The sequence below is a fragment of the Ischnura elegans genome, chromosome 5, assembly GCF_921293095.1.
Source record: "Ischnura elegans chromosome 5, ioIscEleg1.1, whole genome shotgun sequence".
Lineage (NCBI taxonomy): Eukaryota > Metazoa > Arthropoda > Insecta > Odonata > Coenagrionidae > Ischnura > Ischnura elegans.
The window spans coordinates 57304614-57330297 of record NC_060250.1 but is presented as its reverse complement, the minus strand read 5'-3'; the positions used below and the strand labels follow the sequence as shown (position 1 = coordinate 57330297).

Sequence of the window (25684 nt, the reverse complement as noted above, 5' to 3'; positions counted from 1 at the left end):
CGATGATAGAAGAAGAAACACGCTTCAGGGGGCTTCTCTTTACTAGCGAAGGACAGTTTATGGTTACTTGAATCAAACACACCAGGTGAGTACTTTGGGAGAGTAGTTCATCTTTTTTATTCGTGTTTAACTCTTCGTTTTTGCAAGGATGCACTTGAATCAATTACTAACCTATCGCAAATTGTACCTTTCTATTATTCCACTAATAAATTAAATCAACACCTACCGTGCTGTCGTTATTACTGTAGGTCCGTACCCAAGTTCTGGCCATTTTCTATACTGACATTACATTGCAGTACATTTCCTTAGGTATTAAGTATATTTTTTTAAGAATGAATTTTGCTTTTTTTCATTTGTTTTTTTGAGAGGTTAGATATAAAGATGTAGCCTTTTATTTAAAAAAAAAATGGCAAACGACGATGTCTAAAAACACGGATGGCGTGATATTATATCCATAGCACGCAAAGTTTTATATTCTGGGTTATGTTCTAAGTTCTACGCTGATAAAAGGAGAAACACGCCACACGAGGCTTCTTTTTACTTACAAAGGACAGTTTATGGTTACTTGAATCAAACACACCAGTTAAGTAAGTACTTCCACATTTTGAATTTTTTTGCGGCACTGAGTATATTGGGATAGTTTTAACCTTTGACCTTTTTTATTTGTGGTTAACTATTCGTCTGATTCTAACCCTTCGTCTGTGCATGGATGTACTTACTTGAATCAATTACTAACCGGTAGCAAATTATACCTTTCTATAATCCCATAAATAAATTAGATGAACACCTACCGTGCTGTCATTAGTACTGTAGATCTGTACCCCATTGCTGGCTGTAGTAGACACAGAAAATGCTAAAGCGGGGGGCGCAAAATATATCTTGAGTTGTCTTTACTTTTATCGCAATAAAAAATGATCATGTCACTGGCAGAGTGTAAGAAAATTTTATTTAAAGTGATTATACACATGTAAAAGACAATGCCATCTTATGATATAAAAAAGTTACAATTGTGGTTTTGCTACGTTTGGCAATACGGGCGGACCCGCAAGGGTGGGGGGGGGGGGGCGGCGCGCGCCCCCCATCTGCATCCGCCACTGAATGCTGGCCATTTTAATACTGACGTTTCAGTGCAGTACAATTTCTTGGCAACCAACCTTAAATGCGAAGAATAGGTTTTAGGAATAATTTTTTAAGAATGAATTTTGCTTTTTTCATTAGTTTTTTTTAGAGGCTAGATTTAAAGATGTAGCCTTTTATTTAAAAAAAAAGGCAAACGACGACGTGTAAAAACACGGGTGGCGTGATATTACGCCCGCAGCACGCAAAGTTTTGTATTGGAAAAATCCAACTTGACGGCCTTGCCATTGTAGTACCATGGGTTATTGTAACCAAGGAATATCAAGGGGTGGGCGCACATTAGGTACTTCATTTAAAATTCGGGAGAGTATTGACCTACCAATGAATTGGGAAAGTGCGCCGCTCTGGTCCAACAATTGTCTTGATATTTTTCGTAGGCAGGAGCTAAAGGAAATTGGTTTGCCATTGTGCCATTCAATACATTTTTTTCGCAAGTTATTAAATATTTCTCCATCTTAGACATCATCCATCGCGCTTGCAATGCAAATTTAGGGTACAGAGAATATGGTTAATTATTATATCAATTTATTAAAACGTATGCATCGATTTTTAAAGGTTATATTTATGAATTATCATATCAGTTATTATAGTATTTTAATGGACAGTTTTATCCAGCTAATTGAGCCGGCAGTAACAGCTTTTTCATGTTGAACTACTTTATTTTTAAACATTACTCGTGCAAAAACAATGGTTAAGAAATCATACCCCAATAATGCAACTACAGAGTGTTCATGTGCATGAAAAATCTGGCGTGGCCTTTGAATCAACACATTATTTATTTATCGAGTTGATAATAAGACTTCACACTTCTACGTACCCGTGGGATAATATCACGCTCAGAAAAATTTATATCTATCTTAAAAAAATAACAAAATGAAATAGATTTTTTTAATGGAGTTAATTTGTCATATCGTCGGATCATTAGAAGCGCAGTAGCTTCATGGCATTTCCCTGAGACGGGAGAATTAATCTTGGACATTAGTCATATTTTCCTCGGGTAGGAAACAATGCGACAATAGCGTTTATCGAGTTTACCTCAGAGTATGAAATAGCGCACAAGGTGGCAGCACAATACCAAAACCGAATAATGTCTTATAGGCCAATAATGTAACCTGAATATAACTAATAACTTCAGGCTTAACTTTGTGAAACCTCTCCATACTGGAAGTAAGGAAATAAAACTTTGTAAGGTTCACTGTGAACTGTGAACCTTACAAAGTTTTATTTCCTTACTTCCAGAATGTAACCTGAATTTCAATATTATTAAGGGAAATTAAAAAAATAGCAAGTAATATACTTTCAAATATGTTTTATTTAAATTCCGATAGTTCTTTCCCAATTTAAATATTTTATTTACTGAAAATAAAATTTCCAATGAAAATACATAACATGAAAACAAACACAATGGTCGCACTCAGTTGATCCAAGCTACCACGTGATCTCGGATTTTTCTATTTCATTTTAGGTCGCCTGTGCAGAGGCCGATAATTGCTTTAGCTTTATTAACTTTGCGGTGTAGACAGCGTACTACATTAGTATCATCATGACAAGGTTAACGTACCAAGAAGAATATGTAAAGCTTTATTGACGTTACCTGTTGCCACCCAATGATATTAGACTAATGACTAACATTGAAAATTCATTATTGTTTCAAACTCATTAACATTTACGTAAGCCTTATTTTTTATTGAAATTGTCGTAGAAAAGCTAATATTTTTTCCAAAATACAAAATTGTCAAATTATTTAGATGTATTCATTAGTGGATAAAAATTTCTGACAAAAAATACACCTTGGTAGTCCTGCCATCGTAGTATCATTTGTAAGTCATTGAAAATTTGGGTGGATGGACTGTAAAAATAAATTTGGGAGGGGAGGGTACAAAAATGGAATAGACACAGCATTATACTTAAAACAGACGTGTAAGCAACAAATAGTGGCGTAGAGAGGATAAGCATCAAAAAAAGTTTCGGGAAAGGTGGGTGAGTAATCTGTTAGGGTGGGGTTGTTGCCGGTTTTGGCAAGAGTGGTAAAATGCCGTGCTAATGGATTGGGCATTTCTGTTGTTCACACGATTTTAAATTTAATATATAATTTATTTCATTTGCATATCAGGTGTCCTAGATGAGCAGAGCAACATCATTGACCTGCTCTGTTGTGTTCCTGTTGGTGACAACATGTACGGGTCACTCGTCCATTGTTTGCAGCTCCTGGGCAGCGGTAAATCTCACCAATGGCACGATATTTCACAACGGCAGTGCCTGGGATCCAGACGACAATGTCCTATATCCAAAGGGCACCTACTGGACTACGTCCACGAACGGGAGGACCTACGTCTACGGCTGTCCTTGCAAGCTGGGCAGGCCCTGCCTCAGGAAGTGCTGTAAAAGGGACGAAGCCATGAACAAGACTACACAGGAGTGTGTCCCATACGGAAAGAAATGGCGTTGGTTTCGCCCGAAAGTGAGCTCAGACGTGAGCCTGACCGTGCGTACGGCAGAGATTGATCATTTCAGGCTGTTGTACGGGAACACCTGCTTGGGCTACTTACTTGACCCTAAACAAAACCTGGAAGATAAATTTTTCCTCAACTTCACCGACGGGACACTGTCCATTCTCCCCATCAAGAAAACGGGGATTGACAACTCTGGATTCTGCCTCGAATACCTCCCCGAGGTGGACCAATACCGCCCGTACGTGTGCCTAAACGAAAACGGTTCCCAAGACGTTTGTGATAGCATTCGGGAGGTGACGTCCCCCCTAGGGATGTCTGTCTCCATTTTTTTCCTCTTAATATCACTAGCCGTTTACCTCACCACGTCGGAACTGCGAAATTTGCTCGGAAAGTGTTTGATTTGCCACATTGTGAGCCTTCTTGGTTCATATGTAGTGAAACTGATATCTAGAGCCTTCCGGGAAGACTTGTCTAGCACCTCATGCAAAGCAATCGGTAAGTAGCATATAGCATTAATGTTTTAATAAACCCTAGGAAAACAAGTTGACTGAGTAAAGGAAATAAACTTATTATATGAAGCGGAGCGGAGAGTCATAATATTGAACGAGATATTCCAACAGCAGTATAGTAGCGGATAAAGAAAAAAAACTCGAGAGGGGACGCAAAAGATAGGTTGAGTTACCTTTACTTTTGCACTAATAAAAAATAATCAAATCACATGCAGAGTTAAAGAAAATTTTAGTTAAATTTATTACACACGTAAACAAGACAATGCCATCTTATGATATAAAAAAGTGTAATTGTGGTTCTGCAATTAATGGCAATACGGGCGGGCCCGCAAGGGGGGATCGCGTGTCCCCTGCGCCCCCATCTGTATCCGCCACTGCAGCAGTATACCTTAATTAAAAAAATATATTCCTGCAATCCCAATTCTACAAACGACTTTTTTTCTTGTGTCTTTCATCGCTTCGAACTCGGCTTGCCATGAAATGAAATTCATTTTCTTCGTAAAGGTTTGTCTCTATAGTTTGACATTAGTCTTAGTCTCTTATGTGCTGCGGTACCTATACTAATAACTTGATAGTTCAGTATTCTTCGCGGTTTTCCACTCATTCATGTGTGTTGTGGCTTTTATGTTTAATTGAGTATACCTACTCTGAATCTCTCTCCGTCTGTGCAGACTGCTTTGTGGTCGGAAAATAGAAGTATGATCATTTTTTCACTGCTAAAGCTATCTCTTAGATTTCATTGAAGCCTTTATCGATACGTACATTAAAAATTGCGGGTGACAGTGTACCCTTTTGTCCCACTCTTTTCCTTATTCTGGCTTCTTCGCACCTGTATCCAGATTTCTCGGGATTAAGCTTAAAGCCACCGAGTGCGTCCGCCGGGTGACGGATAATGGCCACCAGTGATAGACAGTGATTTTGGAGATAGGCTGATTTTCGGTTTTTTTCTAATGACTCTCCATTTGAATGGGATATTGCGAAACATGCTGGCGACATTTAAGGGATTAATATGAACATGAGAAAGATCAAATATCATTGAATCCTAGTCAATTAACGTCCTGAGACTGCTTAGCATGACAAATTTCATGTATGAACGATTTTTGCGATTGTCAATTTTTTCGCTCTTAACACAATTCTTCGTTTGAATGCGAAATGATAAATATTCCATCCCATACTAAAACCAAGAATTTCATCTTTGTAAATATCATACAGCATTATGTGCTTGTCAAAGAAGGTATTTAAAGAGTCGTCATCGTGAAATAGTGGTTTTCTGCGTGAGGATGAAAAATAGGAGAGGATGTAACCAAGGGGTCAGTGGAAGAGAGCTGGAAATGTATAAGAAATGGACAACAGGCAGCAGCAGAAGAAGCTCTCAGCAGCCGTCGTGAAAAACAATTGGATCACGCAGAAAGTCTTAGATATCATCGAAGAAAGAAGAAATAATAGAATGGGGGATTATTGGAAGGATCGAAAAGTTACAAGATAATAAGAAACGAGTTACTGTATCTTAAAGCGAGGAAGGTTAGAGAAGCGTGGATCAAAAGTATCTGTGAAGACGTGCAAACCAATCGTGTGATTGGAAAAGTTGAGGTCGCGTATGCGATAGTGAGGAACCACTTTAAGGAAAGGTACGTTCGATATAATACCCTAACACAAAAATGGGGAACTGATTATTGAAACCGAAGACAAAGCAAAAATATGGAAAGAATAACTGGAAGAGTTTACAACGGAAACAGCTGAAGAGCGAAAGATATCAAAAGCGAAGGGGAAGTGGGTACAGATGACATGGGAACACTAGTTTTGAGATAAGAATTTGATGCTGCGGAAAGAGACCTGTGGATGAATAAAGAGCCTGGAAATGATGATATTCCAGCAGATCTAATTAAAAATTCAAGGACAAAAGATGTAAAAAACAGTTGTAAAAATCTTAAGTGAAACGTATTCAACCGGCCCGTGGCGCAGCGAGGGGGGAGGGTTTTGGGGGATAAACTCCCCCCCCCAGTGCTTAGAGAAATTTTTAAGTTTAACCCATTTCACTTAATTTGATTTATTTTACTAATAGAATAGAACAAGGATGAATAAAATATCCCTCAGAAAGCCGTAAAACTCACCATTTTGAACCATTTATCTTTAAACTTCCGCAATTTACTAATCTCTCACCTACCGCTTACCCTGGTGGGTATACCATACCCCACACACCCCTGTGTTAGTTGCACCTAAACCTACCCCAGCCTTAATTCCTAGCTGCGCCCCTGCAACCGGCAATATACCAAAGGACTTCGAGAGGAACATCATAATCCCGATTTCCAAGAGGAAAAGAGCGAACCTTGACACAATACCTGCGTCGAAGATAAGGATCATCTATAGAGGAATAGAACGAAGAGCAGAAAAGTACTTGGATGAGGAATAATTCGGAGTCAGAGAAAGCAAATGCGCAATAGAAGCAATATTGGCCCAATGTTGCTCATTGAGAAGGGAATGGGAAAGAACAAGACCACGTTTGTTGCGTTCGTGGACTTAGAGAAGGCATTTGACGACGTGGATTGGTATCAACACTTAGAATCCTGATAAATTGGAGTTCTTTACAATGAAAGGAGAATCAGCCACAGTTCATACAAAAATCGTATATTGATGATAAAATCAGGACCCACCTCTGAAGAAGCAAGAATTAGTAAAGGAGTGAGACAAGGCTGTGCTCTGCCACCCGTAATATTCAGCTCTTACGTCGATAGTGTCATCAACGAAATGAAAGGAAAGACATCAAGATTAAATATTCATGGGGAAAAAATATCTTGCTGCGATCTGCCGATGACATTGCTGTAATGATAGAGTCAGAGAAGGATTTGAAGAAGGTTCTGGTAAATATAAGTTGGATAATGGGTAGGTAAATATGAGCTAAAATTAAGAACCATGGAAATTAAGTTATTAGTATGCAAAAAAGAGGAGCTCTGATACAGTTTCAATTTCAAATATTTCGGTAATGTTTACAAATTTCCCGACGATTGTAAACTCCATTGTAGGTGAGACGTGGACGGAGCATACTTCGGAGAATATGGGAAAGAATTCGTAGTTCGTAATCTTTTACGCGTTGCCATACTGTTACGGATATGATGAATTTCCCCGGTTTGTGGTTTCAAAATTTGCTGTTACATTAGAGCATTACGAGGACAAAATTTTGGAATACGGACGTCTTCAAATAGTTTCAGAGCTGGCCGCTTTCAGACGCCTATACGCTCCGCGTCAATTTTCCGCCACTGTACGCTCAACAGGGATTATATGTTTTAAAAAACGTTTCAAACAGTCGGCTTTGAATATAATTTCGCTCGCTGCGCCAGTGGCGCAGCCAGGGGGGGTCCGTACCCCCCATCCCCCGGAAATATTAAAACACAGATACTTTTCCCCATAAAAGATAACATAATATTTAAAAATCATGAAATTAAAAAAATATTTTTTAACAAATTAAGTTTTTTCGATTATGAAAAGCGTTAAAATTAGTGTAAAACCCTCTACTAAGTACCCTATTTATAAAAAAATTTCCCTCCTGCTTTTGGACCCCCCGAACGAGATTCCTGGCTACGCCTCTGCACTGCGCATTTAATTAGATTCGAAAATCGAGTGGAGCGCTGCGTCAAACTATCTTAGGATTGTTTTCTTAATCCAATTTGTAAACCAATCTTAAGATTGCAAGATTTTCACTCACCATCAAGGCAGAAATTCACATTCGAAATATTTTATCAACCAAATTCATGACTTTCCAAAGATAGTCTTTGCGGTTTTAATTATTATTTAGTACAGTGGCGCAGTGAGGAGGGGTTTTGGGGGATAACCCCCCCCCCCCCAGAGCTCAGAAATGTTTTATAGTTTAATCCATTTTACTTAATTAGATTAATATTACTTACAGAATAGTGTAAATATTAATAAAATATCCCTCCGAAAGCCGTAAAACCCACCATTATGAACCATTTATCTTTCATTTTTTTTCTGGGGGAGGGCCCCGCACCTCCCGCTTACCCTGGCGGGTATTCCACAACCCCAGACACCCCAGTATTAGTTGTGCCTAAAACCCCCCCTAGCTTTAATTCCTAGCTGCGCCCCTGATGTAGTAAGTTTCTGGTTGGTATGAGTAATGTGTAGATATCACCTGAAAATAAGCACAAGGAAAACCAAGGTATTAGTATGCATCAGGAGAGAAGTCAAGACTAGCTTTGAATAGGGAAACAAAAAATAGAAGGGGTGGATGAATAATTTTATTTGGGAAGCAGGATAACTAAGGGAGAAGCAAGAGAGAAATTATCAGCAGAAGAGCCCAGGCGAAGAGAGCATTCCAGCAAAAGAAAGATCTTCCTACTTATCACGAGAACTTTAAGCATAAAAGTGAGGAAACAATTTATTAGAACTTACATTTTGAGTATGATTCTCTACGGAAGTGAGACATGGACAATGACAGGAGCGGAGAAACAACCGGCGGAGGCTTTTGAAATTTGGCGTTACAGAAGAATGATGAGGATCAAATGGATTCTAAGTAATGAGGAAGTCCTAAGAAGTGCAGGATATAAGTCTTGTGAAAACCTTGAGAAGAAGGCAGATCAACCTTGTTGGCATTATCTTGAGACATGATGGCCTGATTAAGGCAATCGTCGATGGGTAAGCAAATGGCAAAAATGGAAATAGAACACTACCACTAAAATATATGGCACAGGTGAAGTCGGGTGTGAAAGACAAGAAATACGTAGATGTGAAAAAATTAGCTGACAGGAGATACGAGTGGAGAGTAGTTTTTACACGCAGTGCGTATCATTCTCCATCCATTGTATTGCACTCAAATATTTTTTATAATTGAATTTCAATTCTTGGTGTCGAAGCATTATCGAAGTCCGCAAACGCAGTGAACGCCGACTTATTTTTCCATTCTATTCTCCATTCCATTTATCCATCCTAGTCTCTTGGCGCAGTCCATGTGGCCCAGACTAACATAACTCACGAGCAGCCTAAGTTCTTCGTTTTCCAAGTTCAACGGTATTTGAAAAAATTGCAATCAGATACAGGAAAAGACAAAATTAGTTTTCTATTCGCGGTCTTGTTAACTAGAGGGTCAGTCTCAGAAAAATCAAGATACATAAAACCAGAGCTATAATTAAGATTGAATTAAAATGTGATTAATGGGTTCTGTAACAATCTCAGTTCCAGTTCCGCTCTCGAGCTGAAAGGTTGTCTCCTCAGAGCTCCTGCTTTGCTTTCGCTATGCCTACCTGTAGTGTGTGTAATCAAGGCTCTCGACGTGGTCAAAAGGGCCTAAACTGTGGCGAGTGCAAGTCATTTTTCCATCTGTCTTGTGTTGCTATGTCCGATGGGGACCTGCAAGTTCTGGATGACCTGCAGAAAACCTGGGTGTGTGATTCCTGTACAGTCACTTTCAAAAGTTTTAGGACAAAGTTTGTGGCGCCACTTCTGCTTCTCAAGAAAATTTAGTTTCCCTTACTCCATTTGTTTTCCTTGCTCACGCACTGCAAATATTTCGCTTCCATGTGAAGATATATGAACAAAGAGGGAGAAGTTACTTGCTAAATTTATCGTTTTGTTTCGATCTTTGATGGATTTAATGATTGATTTCGTGTGCATACTCTGTGCCCTTGCTCCGGTTTTCACTGCTGGTATGATATTATGTATTACAAAAATTTCAACGTCAGAAGCCGTGGTGGCGTAGTGGAGTTAATGCGACGTCGTCATAGTAAAGGTTGTTGGATCGATTCCCCTGCTCGGATTTAATATTTCAACATTTTTTTCCTTGTAACTCCTTTTGCATTTAATAATGGGTTTCAAATACTTTAAATTCGCTGTAACCGTTACATACTTTTTTTAATGGTAAATGGTAATATACAAGTCAAGAATTGGGCAAAGGTTGACGTATCATTTTTATGGATTGCTAGTACACATTTTGAACTTTAGGGATTTGCAAAAGGGGTAACCGTAACCCGACGGTAAGGGGCGCATTCAAACCCAGCGTTGGTATTAACTTAGTGATTTAAGATTGGCGATGAAGGGTCATACATAGCATTAATTAGTTTAGAAAGCTGTTGATTATTATTATGATTTTCTGCAATGAGCACCATGCTTTATCACACGTCTCTTGAGACGGGTGATAAAGCACAGTGTTCATCACCACAAACCTCAGTCTAGGGATTCAAAATAGAGCTTCGAAATTAAACTTTTAAACGCACTATTTATAAAAATTCCCTGGGCAAGACCCCCGGTATGGGCTTCCCCAATATTTTTTTATGAGTCGGCACCCCTGCATATATATCATTATTAAAGATGGCGGAAATAAGGAATTCGCCAATATTTGAATCCTCTTTCAAGTACTGTGTTAAGGCGAACGACAAATAACTTCACTTGCGCGTTCAGGGCACGTTAAAAAAGATAGGGAGTAGAGAAAGCTGGAATCGGCTTTCTCTTGTTCTTAACGAAAGGCGCCAAGGGTCTGAACGTCACATGCGACGGACAGATATTTTGTACTTGCAGTGTTACCTACACACCACACAGGATGGGAACGACATTCAACAGAAAAATGTCCACCACCGCCAGATTTTTGAAAAAAGCCCTCGGAGAGAATTACCTATGCACTGTCAAAACGAAAATCTGTCTCCGTGAAATTACCCACTCACGCTATACACTTACCGTAGCAGGCACATAGCGCTAGAGGGTAGTAGAGCTCAATAACCCTCAACAACTCTTAAATAATTTCAAGTTTTTCTAACTTAACTGAGAATCGTTAAACAGATAAACCTTTAAATATTGAAAAATGAAAACTAAAGGAATGAAGTAAATTCTATTACCATGACAAATTATAAAATGAATCCCAGGTAAGTTAAATTTGTGGATATCAATCATCTTTCCCCGAATGATCGAATGAAAATGACTTAAAGTGAAAATAATAATTAAATAAATAATCAAAAATAATTACTTGCGAACCCAAAACTTATGGAAAACTTTAAAATTGTTAATTTGATTGCCGTGTTTTTTTCAGTACATACGCATAAAAAATAATTGTAAATTTTCGTAACATCTTTTATCGACCAATAAAAGTAGAAAAAATCAAAACATGATACAAGAATGGCAAAGCTTGCAAATTATTCTTCGGAAGGCGTAAGCGTTGGTTTTATCTAATTAATAGCGAGTAATACCGCCATTATTTTCTATGACCGCCTCCAGTCTGGAGCTCATAGAACGAACTAAATTCTCGCACACCTGAGGACGGCGTCCAATCGATTGCCATATTTGGCGCACATGACCAATTTCTTTCTGTGAATTTTCTCATTTTTATGTTTTGACTTATCAAAATTTAGACATCGTGGTTTTATAAAGCAGTTAATAAAGTCCAAATTGTGGCGAGCCATTTATAACTCGGTTTGGTAAAAGTGCACTCCGTAAACGTGCCCCGTATGTAAACGAACCTGAGTGTACACTACACATTTGGGTTTATTCTGCACTAGCACCTTCTGATATACAACAGTTTTTGCTTTGTTATTAGACGCACGAACAAATGAAGCGGATAGTTTACCAACACTGAACATGACACATAATTGTTCATGAGAAAAACACGGATTTCCTAAATTCAGACTACTAACACTCAACGGTTGACATAGTAATTAGCTAATCATCATCGCGAATGAAACACGAAGCCGAAATTTGAATTTATTTGAACTCATTGGGCATATCAGATGGGATCATGGGAATCCTTGGAATGATAATATCCTCATCTTTTGGATTGCTGATGTCTTCTGTGGAGTTTAGGGGGGGAAAGTTTGAGGGGGTAGGTGGAGGTGAGGGGGAAATGGGGAGGGATTGGCTGGTGGCTAGCAATTAGCGACGTTCAGCCCTGGCGGTTTGAACGCTGTTTCCACCCAGGTGTGCTTGGTGAATTTTCTGGTAGTATTTCGATTTAGGAAAGGGAAAAGCACTGCTCGAAGGAACTATTTTGTGTTGGAGTACTGGTTCAACGAATGGGGGACTTGGTGGAGAGGCGATGGTTGTTCATTCGAATGGATACTGCCGTGGTGCATTCTCCAATGTAGTAGGCAGGGCAGAAATTGTAGGATCGTCGGTAGATGGAATTAAAGGAAGTATTTAAAGGAAAAAGGAGAAGAGGAAGATATGTTGATGACTGATGGGGAGGTGGAGCGAAACAAGAAGCAGCGCTTGCATCTTGGGTGGTTGCATGTTGAGGGGGAGAGAGAGAGGCGGGTGGATCGGAATATTTGCGCACGTTGGGTGCCTTTCTGTGGGTGATAGAAGGGCGGGAAGGGAGGAGATTGGAAGTACTTTGGTTTGCGCTGATGATGGCGTAGAGGTCTCTTAAGATATTTTTTATTTCTTAGGGCTGTTTAGGCCTTCTTCTAATTCATTGGATAAAATTCTAGATTGTGCATTCGCAATAGGGTATTACATCAACAGGTCTCCATTACCAGCTCGCCAATTACTTGGATGAATCCGCTCTGACAAATTAGTTGGATCTTTGCATTGATTGTAAACTAGAAAACACATTCAACGCAAAACCCAAATGAAGTAGTATGTGATGATTATAAAGGCTATTTGCTGTATGTAAGTCAAGTTGGACGTCATATAATGACACACATATCACCCGTCTCAAGGGATCACACATATCACCCGTTACGGTTACCCCTTTTGCAAATCCCTAACGCTCAAAATGTCTACTAGCAATCCATAAAAATGATACGTCAACCTTTGCCCAATTCTTAACTTGTATATTACCATTTACCATTTAAAAAAGTACATAACGGTTACAGCGAATTTAAATTATTTGAAACCCATTATTAAATGCAATAGGAGTTACAAGGAAAAAAATGTTGAAATATTAAATCCGAGCAGGGGAATCGATCCAACAATCTTCACTATGACGACGTCGCATTAACTCCACTACGCCACCACGGCTTCTAACGTAGAAACTTTTGTAATACATAATATCATACCAGCAGTGAAAACCGGAGCAAGGGCACAGAGTATGCACACGAAATCAATCATTAAATCCATCAAAGATCGAAACAAAACGATAAATTTAGCAAGTAACTTCTCCCTCTTTGTTCATATATCTTCACATGGAAGCGAAATATTTGCAGTGCGTGAGCAAGGAAAACAAATGGAGTTAGGGAAACTAAATTTTCTTGAGAAGCAGAAGTGGTGCCACAAACTTTGTCCTAAAACTTTTGAAAGTGACTGTACATCTCGGCAACGTGCTTCTCGCTCTGACTCCACGCCCTTAAAACCTGGCATAGGGAAATCTTCCGAAGAGCCTCTTGCTGACCTGGTTAAGGAGCTACTTGATAGAGTAAAGCAACTTCAAGAGGGTTACTCGGACATAAAATCGTCTCTCTCCGACATCCAAAAGTGCATCACTGATCATGCGGATGCCCTCAAAGGTATTTCGGCTTCTCTCACTAGCCTTAACCAACGCCTTGACAACCTATCTGAAGACAACATCCAAATTTCAAATCGTGTTTCGAGTCTTCAAGTTCAGTTCAATAGGGCTGAGCAAGAGTGGCTACGAAATGTTGTTGAATTTCGTGGTGTTCCCTTCGTCGATGGTGAAACCCTTGACTCTATCGTCTGTAACGTAGGGCAAGCGCTTGGTGTGGACATCAGTGTGTCTGACCTTGATTATTGCTATCGCCTTAAATTGCATGGCAAAGGGTCTAATTCACCTAACCCAGTGATAGTCCGTTTTCTTCGGCATTCACTCGCCTCTAAGGTTGTCGCCGCCCGTAGTGGGAAGAGAAATTTCACTACCAAAGATATAGGCTTCAGCCTCTCTCCTGCGGCCCCAGTGTACGTAAATGAATCCCTTACGCCTTTCAATCGTAAACTGTACTCAGTGGTTCGCGACTTGAAGAAAAATGGCAAAATCAAGTATGTTTGGGTGCGCAATGGAAGGATTTACGTTCGCAAAGAAGACGGTTCCGAGCGCCTCACCATTTCTTCGACGGAGGATACTGATAAACTTTCTTCATTGGTGGATTAGCAACCAACTTGTCAACCCAAGGGCTGCCATCTGGTTCAAAGAGTTTTTCAATCTAACTGCATTCAGATATGTTGTGTTAATTGCCAATCTTTGTACGCCCATATTGACGAATTCAGACTTTACTTTTCCCAATGTTCTTTTGATATCATATGCCTCACTGAAACTTGGCTTAAACCCGACATCCCTGATGTCCTAGTGTCTTTGCCCAACTTCAATCTTCTGAGGCATGATCGTCTCGGTAAAGTGGGAGGTGGTGTTGGACTATTTATTCGCCAGGATCTTCAGATCTCAGTCGTTGCCTCTTCTCCCTCAACTTACTGTTCCCGACCGGAGTATCTTTTTGTCGACATCATCAGCCCAAATACTTTAAAGCTATTATTATGTGTTGTTTATCGTCCTCCCAAAATTGGGTTCATGAGTGTTTTCGAAAACGACCTTCTTCGTTTTCTTTCCACCTACAACAACGTTGTGATAACTGGAGATTTTAACTCTGATCTCCTCCAAGTCAAATCTGATTGTCAGTATATTAGGAATTTTACCTTGTGTAACAATCTTCATTTAGTTCCGTTTACTGCTACTCATCATACAGCAACCAGTCATACTTTACTCGATCTGTTTATTGTTGATGACCCTGATAAGGTGATCTCATACTCTCAAATGCCTGTCCCCTTTTTGTCAGCTCATGATCTCATTCACATTTCCTATCGATTTAAACTCTATACCACACCCCCAAAGCCTTTTAAATTCCGTAAACTTAAAAACTTTGACGAATGTATTTTCCAGAATGAACTTGCGGCTTGGATTGGAGCGATATCTTTAAGTCCGACTGTATTGACCTTAAGGTCGATTGCTTTAATTCTCATTTACTGAAATGTATCAATGCTCTGGCACCTCTAGTGACGTGCTATCCTAAGCGCGTTCACGCTCCGTGGTTTAATGAAGAAATCCGTAATCTAATAAGCGAACGTAATCATCTTCGTAGAATATATATTCGCACCAGAAAGCCTGCAGACTTCCAATCATTTAAGGATTATCGCAATATGGTCAAAGCCCGCATAACGGAAGTCAAACACCATTACTATACATCAAAACTCTCGAAACTCGGTGACCAAAAGTCCATATGGCGTGAATTGAGGAACCTCGGATTAGTACGTCAGCGTTCCAATGCCCTGCCAGGTCATATTGACATTGATCAAATAAATCAATTTTTTACCTCTCTGTCGAGTAGTACCAGCGACACTGCAACAGATGCACCGACCATTGACGACCTTTATGTTCCGTTTGATGCCAATAATTTCTTTTTTCAACACATCACTCCGGATGTTGCCCTGAAGCACCTTAAGAAGACGAAATCTAATTCCCCAGGTCATGATAATATTTCTATTATGTTTGTTCATAAAGCCACACAGTTCCTACTTCCATTTATCCTTAAAATCTTTAATTATTCCTTATCCTACGCACGATTTCCAGCTGCCTGGAAAAAAGGACTTATCACGCCCGTCAGAAAGGTCAACAAGCCCGAAAACCCATCTGATTTCAGGCCCATTTCTATTCTTTGTGCCCTCTCTAAAACACTGGAGAGGATTGTGCACTCTCAAGTCATGGAATTTCTAACATCATCTGGTAAACTAGACCCTTACCAATCTGGCTTCCGCAAGGGTTTTAGCACACAGACTGCCCTGCTTAAAGTCACTAACGATATTCGTCTCGTCACCGACAAGAAATTGGTAACCATTATGGTTCTATTCGATTTTAGTAAGGCCTTTGATCGAGTCAATCACGTAGTTCTCTTACGCAAATTAAAGTCCCTCGATTTTTCCAGCTCTGCCCTAAACTGGTTTAACTCCTACTTGACGGGCAGAAGTCAAGCTGTCAAGGGCTCAGGTGACGAGTTATCCCCATGGCTCCCGATTTCATGCGGCGTACCTCAAGGATCCGTCCTTGGACCTCTCCTCTTTACTTTGTACACCCTGGACCTGGCTAAGTCCATTAGTCACGCCAACTATATGCTCTATGCTGATGATCTGCAAATCTATATTCACTGCTCTCGTGACGAACTTCCGTTTTTTATCGAAACTATTAACAGTGATATTAGCTCCATCATCTCTTGGGCCAATACCAACTGCCTACAATTAAACCCCTTAAAAACTCAAGCAATCATTTTCGGAAATTCAAGACTTTTAAATAGCATCCATCATGATAGTCTTCCACCTATTCGTGTTCACACGAGCATTGTTAAATTCAAAAAAACTGTTCGATACCTTGGCATCACTCTTTCCACTACTTTAAATTGGGATCAGCATGTATTGGAAATGTGCAATAAGGGAAATAAAATTCTCTATGTATTGAAACTTCAAAAGAAAAATTTACCTGTCCACACGAGAATAGCACTTGTAACCTCTTTGATTTTTCCAATTATGGATCATTGTATACTAGTGTATTGTGATTTAACAAATGTTCTTGAAATACGTGTCCAGCGACTAATTAACAGCTGCATTAGATTTATATTCGACCTTCGCAGAGACGATCATGTTTCTGAGCACTTTGTTGCCTTGAAATGGCTGCCTACTGGCTCCCGAAGGAAGTACTTCCTGGGATCTCTTCTGTTCTCCCTATTTCGTACTCAAACGCCTGAATACCTGTATAACTTATTCACTTACAGGACTAGTGTTTCCCTCCGAAGAACCCGGTCAGACCTTAACCTTCTCCATATACCCCAAGCCCGTACCAACCTATACCTAAATTCCTTCCAGATCACTGCTTCTAAGTTTTGGAATTCATTACCCCCCTTAATAAAACGCTCCTCCACCCCGGAATCTTTCAAGAGTAAACTGTATGAATATTTAAAACCGTAAATGTATTGTTTTGAGTTGTACAAATCATTGAGTTGATTAATTTTGCTTATGTTGCTTATGTTGTGATATTTCATAATTATTGTATTTTTGAGCAGAATGTTTAATTGTATTTAGGTTTTTTGCTCTTATGGGTTTCCCAGAGCATCAATAAAGCATTCATTCATTCATTCATTATTTTCCTGAACTCGGTCTATTGAAGTCTCGGATCGGTTACCTCAGAACGGGAACGTCAATTCTTAAATTTAACCATTTTGCACAATTCCGAATAATGAATGTATAATGAAAGAAGCGATTCAAGACAAGATGTTACCATATCATGTAAATCCACCAACTTATGTAATGAGTGATACTGATATGGCATGATTTAAAAGTTTAATACTAAGAAATTACCATCTGTTTTCAAAATGCATATTTGCGACAACGATCATGATACAACCTTGTATGAACCTATGAATTAAAAGAGGATAAATTCTTCGAAAGAACTTTAGAAAGAGGTTGTTTCCAAATATGATCCGAAAGTTAAACAAATTTAGTGAGTTCTCGACATTGATTTGCATTTTCAAAAGAAGTGATGTAGATTTTGTCTTTAGAGATGTTTTTCATTTGATTTTTAATATTCAATGAACCTATTTTTTAATCTAGCGAGGATTATTAGCGCAAACTAATACATAACAACTTCTCATTTTGCTCAAAAAAATCCATTTGAAAAAATCATGAGCAGCCAATCCTTTTTCGCGCTCTAAACAGCAGAATGTTTCATTGCGATATTGTACAGCTTAATAAAATTGAAGTGATAATTTAATGACAACTTAAAATTTACCAAAGTTTATCTCCTTTTTTTACAGAATTCGTCGTGTATTTTGGTCTTTTGTCTTCCTTTCTCTGGCTGAATACTATCTCGATTGACATTTGTTTAAGATTCAGGTATGTATTGAAAATATATACCATTACTATTGACTGAATTTAATCGTTTGATGCACTGTTTCTGAAATATTTTTATGTAGCCGTTTAGTCGTTGCAAAGAAACACGATTTTCTTTCATAGCATATCAAAAATCCTCTAATGGCGGCAGTTTATTAATTTATGTATAATTGACTGCGCTTATATGGGGTTTTGTTCTTTTCATCACCCACCATAGCTTCTTTTCGTAAAATAGGCGCCAAAAATGTTTGAATTGGTTAAGTAACCAATCACCTACTATCTAAATCCTTTAATTTTACTCACATTTTTGTTTAACTGGGTAATTCTGTTTCTATAAGTATAACACTTAGTCGAATGTATGGTAAGTTAACTGATAAAAAACAACAAATAATTGTGGTCATTTTTCTAATTGTATAGCTTTTATACCTATTTTATTAAACTATTTTTCGCCATAGAGCGTTATTTAAATGCCAATGTCCATAGCCAGTGGCGTAACTAGGAATATGATTGGGGGGGGGGGGGGTGAGAGGGAATGAGGAAGGGCGACCTCCCGGGAGGTCACCCTTCCTCATGGCCATTCCCAAACCACTGAATACAGCTCAAATCGGCCATTTTACATCCCGGTATTCAAGGGTACAGATGGAAGGGATGAGTAACACAAGGCATCAGGACTAGCCAGCTCTTAAAAAAAAGTACTCCCATGCCCCATTTTGGGAAAATTTTGGAAAAATGACATGCCTGCAAATACATTTCACATAATTTCAGCACTTAAAATTTGGGTTTCATTAAAAGGTTACGTTAAAATTTACTACATGTCAAAACTAGACAATAGTTTTTAATATTATTTTTATTTCTCTAAGGCTTTTGGGGGGATTTATCCCCCTCGTCCCCCCTATAGTTACGCCACTGTCATAGCAGTTTTTAAAAACTTCTCCTCTCCAAGAAAAGAATAGTATCAATGGAACCCGAGTACATAGCCCAGAACTGATTTTATTGCTCCTCTGTAAAATGCTTGAGATGCTTTCTTGACGATCGAGGACGTTCCTTTCCAATTTCACCAGCCTTGCAGAATAGTCTATCACATGGAAAGGATGATGTTGCATAGTAGTGACGCTGGTGAGATCGACCGAAATGGTCAATGTGTTGTTGCCGTAAAATAACTAAATGCTCCGTTCCGGGTTTGGCCTCTTTATTCTATAGCCCACAAGCGACTTTACAGCCGGGTGGTTTTACAGCAATAACTACCGATATGCCGCAAGACACGGCCTTTTATATGTACCTACATGTCGCTCTCGCAGCTCCGCGTCCTCGGCGCCCGCTGCCTTTCCGGGGTTGTGGTTAATGGGGCCTCCGCGCGAACCCGCCACAGTCAAGATTGAAGTGAAAATTTGAATTTGGACCGAAACTCGAAGATCATGACTCGAGCTCAATTTCTTCGATATTTGATAAAACTCGATTTTCGATTACAATCGAAATCGATTTTTTCATCTCTAGTTCTAAGGTGAGATTTTCCGTATCGCTCTGAAGTATATCTGTCCTTTATAATTGCTCCCGAGTCTGTGGCAGCTTCCAGTCCAACTCGTGTAAAAGCCGAGTAGCGCTCTGTTCGTTGTAGTAGTTTTTGACGAATCTCGTTGCTACCCTTCATGTTTTATCAAGGGGAATCAAAGTAGCTGATATCTGGTTGCCAATTTTAGAAATGAATTGGAGATGATCGACTGGTTTGTATACTAGTCCTTCAGCTTGGCGGTGAACGAAAAGGGTGTGTTGACAGCAATTTTGTGAAGCGATCAGTGGTGAGTAATGGATGAGGTAGTTTTCTCCATGTCTGACATTTTGGAGTTCAATAAAGACTTCCACGGGCGCATCTATGATTAAGGCTAGGGAGGGGTGTGAAAAATACTTACGGGTGTGGGGTATTGCATACCCACCAGGGTAAGCAGGAGTTGCGGGGGTCCGCCCAGAAAAGTTTTATGAATAATGGTTCAAAATGGCGAGTTTTACGGCTTTTTGAGGGATATTTGATTAATTCTATCACTATTCTATAAGTAATACTGATCCAAATAAGTAAAATGTATTTAACTTAAAAATTTCTCTGAGCTCTGGGGGGGGGAGGGGGTTTATCCCCCAAACCCTACCCCTCTTGCAGTGCCACTGAAGACTTCAAGAGGCCCTTCATTGAAGTATGTGAAGTGAAATACTGTAATGACATATTGGAAGTTGTTGTAGTTGAAGCACTGGAGTATTTGGTTCTTGTAATGGACTTGTACCTACAAACAAGTGATATTAATTTGAAGTCCTATGAGATAGATACATGCTTTTTAGAAGAAAATTGGCACTTCCTTTTCCGTATTCTTGAATAGTATATTACGATTTTGTTAGTCATCTATTACAATAGGTTATTATTAATATCATCTAAAAATATTATGAGGCATCTCCTCACATAAGCTATCCTACCTAAATAAGCTAATATATTTTGTTTTCGATCTAACTTGTATCACTTCCCACTCAGAAACCCTCATTGACATAATAATTAACAACCTCCCTGTGTCCCATTTCTCCCACTCTACTTTTGATTCCCTTATGTAAAACTATCTTGCTATTAATGTTAGAGTAAAAATTTAAAAATTTATAAACAAGTTTATGTTACTTAGACTACATTAAGTATACAGATGCATGGCATTCATGGTACATAGAATAGTATGCATGCTGGGTTTTGAATACTGCTACGAGTTATTGCTTGGTCTTAGCCGCGTCACATTATTCTCAGTTATCAAGATTCTAATTATTTCCCCAACCCTAACTTTCTGGCTTATTGGATTCCTGAAAATTCATTGACAGTTATTACAATGATGAATAACCTTCCTTCCGTCTGCATCCCCTTTCCTGAAAATCCCATACTTAAGCGAATATCTTTTCAGTAGTTATTAAAAAATGTATTGAAGTTGCAATGCCCGCCATATTTCAGTCTTACCATTTCTAATTTTTTCATAAGTAAGCTAGCTAACTCTTGCCCATTCTCAAGACATGCTCCCATTTCTTTCTCAAATTAAAGGTTTTAGGGAACCTATGCAGAGAGACAGCATTTTTCCCTTTCTGGTTGGTACAATTATAAATGCCGCTCATTTTATTGCTCATGAACTTCTCCTTCTATGTATTTTGTGGCATGATGCTATAGACACTCAGCTAAGAAAGTAATACTGGCATATTGCTGGCTGGTTGTCGTTTCAGACGAGCAAATGTACTAATGCTACTGATCATTTCTATGTGGCAATAATACCTAATTTAATGCTGCCACCTGGATTTCCTTCCCGATGCCAATATGCTTGCTGCACATTCGAGGGTCCACCTAATGAGAGGAAATGGTCCTCTTTCATTTTTTCATCCTAAACCCTTTCCGCAACACACCTAAGGAATCTTAGCTTTTTCAGAGCTCTGGCACTCATTTTTTTACATGTGTTCCCTTCAATAGCTTCGACCTTATCGAATATTCCAGATAATGAAAATCTACTGCATAAAGGGACTATTAAGTAACATTATAATTTTGAAGTTTATGTTATCTGTTTGAAAAAGTAAAAACAACAATGCATAAAATGAGGTACAAGCTATAATAACCTAAGTTTTGTCTTTTCTTTTACCTACAGGCATCTCCGAGTGAGGTCAGACCACATTGATCAAGAAGGTGACTCGAAGAAGTTCATTTGGTTCATGCTGTACGCGTGGGGACTACCATTGTTAATAGTCATAATAACAGCACCTCCAGCATTACATCCAGCCTCTGCAGACTCCTTTCTTGCTCCTGAATTCAGAACAATATGCGGTTCTGCTCGTAAGTACTAACAATTGAAAATATATGATCCAATAGCCATGATTGTACTCTAAAAATACAACAAACATTGGCCTAATAATGCGACCTAGATACAAGTAAAGGAACAATTTTATACCGGCAGAATTAAAACAGAAACTTTTTCTCCTTTCATAGGTGGAATAAGCAGATTGGCATACTTTGTGATTCCAATGGGAATAATTATAGTGCTGAATATAGTACTTTTTTCTCTGACAATTTACAACATTCACAAGGTAACTGAGGAAACATCCATACTGAGAGGAGAAGGGAATGTCATGACAAGGGCAGACAGAGAAAGGTGAGTGAAATGAAAGGATTAGTATTTGCAGTACAGATATAATTATTTTTTAAATTGTACTAATTTTTCAGGATTTATAGCAGGAAAATTTAAACACAAAATACATTAGCTGAGAGAATATGCTAATCATTGCTAAAGATTCCAATACTTAGTGCTATGGATTCACACAAATATCACATGCACAGGAACAGAGACGATAAATCATAATTAACAAAAATTGTGGGTCTAAAGAGCAAAAAGCTTTAAATTATGAATATATGCGATAATTATTAGTGTTCTACCTCTTAAGGTAGGTTTCCTGGAAACACTTCGCAAGTTAACACATCTAAAAAACTGGACTTCCCGTATCACCATTGGCCCTGAGCCTAGGGGGCCCACACAATCTTTGTTTTTATTGTGAAGCGTGTATGAAAGGTGTGATAAAAAAAAGGCTCAGATTACTTTAACCACAATTCCAGTTTAAAGGAAAAAATTCACCAAATAGATGATAGAACCATAATACAATATTAAATTTTATAAGCAATGAAATTCTCACTTTTTTAAATTCTTTATTACGAAGTTTCTATTTTTTATTAACTTTAACTAGTTTCTTAAGACCCAGAATAGTGTCAAATTCAGTTCCAGGCATGCAATTTCCTAAAATTTTTCTAAGGGAAGGCCCCGGAATCTCCCGGCTGAGAGGGCCCTACCATGTACCCAAGTCATGGGATCCCAATCACTCCAGACCGCCCCTGGTCTAATCCTTTCCATTTTATCTTAAAATGCTATTCTCTCCCCAAGCAGCAGATTGTATCCATCAGTTATCTAAATTAGGTTGATATACTCAAAACACGTTATTATTACACAATGTATATTTTGAAAACGTTAAGTAGATATTCTTTTTGAAATATCCATGACGAGTTGTAAAAATATCGTTACGTAGGTATCTTAGTTGTAATATCTGTGATATTAAAAAGTTTTTATTCCCAACTCTATCCGTAGGTAGTATGTGTTATGCATGGAATTGAAGAGCACAATTGTTTTGTCTGTATGTCTAGGGATTACCAAAAACCATAATAAGTTCACCCATTATCTACTCATTTGGTGTTGTGGAGATAACAAAGAGATTTTGTAATATATATGTATTCCATATGGAACTTCATGTCCACTATTGGACATCAATGCAACGTTGTTTGGCGGGTCCTTTGGATATTTGACAGTTGTCCATACAACATTATTTGTATCAACATAGATAGTGCATAGATGGCAAATGTTTACGCCGACAATGTTGTCTGGATATTGTTGGGATATTGATTGCTTCTACCCCAGTAGCATCCTAGGTCGGCTCGAGGTCGGTCCGACATCGTTTTCATGTTGGCAATGTCGGCTGACATATACAACATTGGACTGTAGTAGGGCCGACATTGGTTCACAGCATACTACAGCCAACTTAAGCCAACGTAGGGCCGACCTAGAGCCGACATTGGATTACAACCTTGGTGAAAGGAGTATTCAGTGGCATGACTATGGGGGGATGAGGGGATAGATTCCCCCAAAACCTCAGTTAAATAAAAAAACAATTTAAAACTATTATCTAGTTTTGACGTGCAATTATTGCGTACCTATAAGGTCTCTGCATCGCACCCGCTTGCCAAATATTCTCCCGTCAAACACAGTCAATGATATCTCCACCCCAATCAGTATTCACTCCATCCAAAACCAGATTCTCCTCGCCCATCATGCCTAGCACTTCATTTTTCTTCCTCTCCATCCACTTCAACTACTCTACTCTCCTCCAAACACCTATCTCAAACTCCTCCGATATTTTCTCATCCTTCCTAAGGGCCTACGTTTATGTTCCGCAAAGCATTACACTCAATCTTAGACTCGATACTTGGAGTCTTTCTTTATATTATTACAGTATCATTCCCTATGCACCACTTATAGCCCACTTTTACCTACCACAGATAAAATTATGAACTCATAATTAGTAAAAGTACACCGCCATGTACGAGCTGAAAGTATCATTTAGTCTCATAGATAATCTATTACGTGGCCCATTTCCATCTAATTTCTTTTCTTTATTGCTACTCAGCCAAGATGCCTCACCATCAGTAGCGAGTCATAACCGTAGTAGCAAGGCGCCATTTTCTCTGCCATCAACCATGACCAGTCAGTCAACAGTCCACTATCCTTCCCCCCTTTTTTTCACTTATGTAATCGTTGCAGGTTCGTACCTATATTTCATGACTATTTTGATTATAGAGACCAGCATTTTTTTGTTTTTTTTTTCGTTGCCTACTTCTCGAGATATCGGCAGCGAAAAATCAACAGCTGTGGCACTTCAGTGGAAAAGTTGATAACGTCACCAACTGAATCCAAGAGGATTAATGCCTCCTCTCTTCCTCGTGATTTGTTCTCAAGTGGTTTAATTTTTTTCCCCTTCATTCTACCAACTTCTTTCCATGAATTGCGATTTAGCTTCTGAGTACATAAATTATTGACATTTACCTTTACTCATTAATTGTGTATTTTTGGCCAAAATTAAGGGTCTCCCCAATAATTATTATTAATGTTGACCTAAGTAATCGTAAGAAAAACAGACAATTTTATCGTTTTATAATTTTTTGAAGCTTAAAAGTTAATCAATTTCAGAGCCTCCAATTTAGTGCCTTTGCTCTTTCCTCTTCTAGGAAACAAGTCTTCATAAGACTCATGATCTTGATGGGAGTAAGCTGGATCTTTGGGAGCTGGCTACTGGAGCTGGTGAACGTTGTTCTTCGAACAGAGAGCCGCTGCATGTGGCTGTTTACGGATACTATGAACACATTGCAAGGCTTCTTTGTTTTCATCATTTTTATCTGCAAGAACAACGTGAGGAGATTAATGAGAAAGAAGATGAGGCATCTCGTAACTTCCATGGCCCCAAATGCACCTATGTTTCTGCATAATTTGGCAGGGGTTGGGGAAATGTCGACATCTCAATCAGGGTCATGATCTAAGGTTACTTTCTCCTCTCTCTGATCACTTACAAGGTTAAGAGGAAAACGTTGATTAAATACCATGAAAATGGATGTATCAATATCGGGGGCAAATGGTAACTTTTCCTTTTTTACTGTAGTTTTGTATAGTTAGTCATTTATAGTAATGCAAAAATTTTAAGAAGTAGCTTAAGACAGGGGCACAGCCAGGAATTAAGGCTAGGGGGGGTTTTTGGTGCTACTAATACTGGTGTGCGTGGGGGTATGGAATACCCACCACGATAAGCGGTAGGTGGGAGATTAATAAATTGCGGAATTTTGTGATAAACGGTTCAGAAAGGTGAGTTTTACGGCTTTCTGAGGGATATTTTATGAATCCTTACACTATTCTGTTAGTAATATTAATCCAATTAATTAAAATGATTAAATTTAATTATTTCTCTTAGTTTTGGGGGGGGGGTTTAACCCCCAAACCCCCCCCCTCGCTGCGCCACTGACTTAAGAGGTGTAATGCCTTATTAATCATGATCCATTCCATCAAATGATGATGTAATACTCTCATACCAGCCATTCACTCTCATTCCTGGCTGAGGGCAATGCATCTCTAAACCAAACATAGGCTTTACAAGCAACATTATAGCTGTGCTTTTAATACATTCTATATGAAATAT

At 38.8% G+C, this 25684-nt stretch overlaps 1 protein-coding gene across 1 annotated transcript; it reads left to right on the top strand.

Annotated features, from left to right (window-relative positions):
- On the top strand, positions 1-25235 carry LOC124158918 (G-protein coupled receptor Mth2-like). Its single transcript, XM_046534338.1, has 6 exons — positions 1-85; positions 3251-4085; positions 17833-17911; positions 21553-21737; positions 21891-22053; positions 24726-25235. Exons 2-6 carry the CDS (start codon positions 3260-3262, stop codon positions 25027-25029), a joined length of 1557 nt encoding a protein of 518 aa, XP_046390294.1. The 5' UTR covers positions 1-85; positions 3251-3259; the 3' UTR covers positions 25030-25235.
- The last annotated feature ends 449 nt before the right edge of the window (positions 25236-25684 follow it).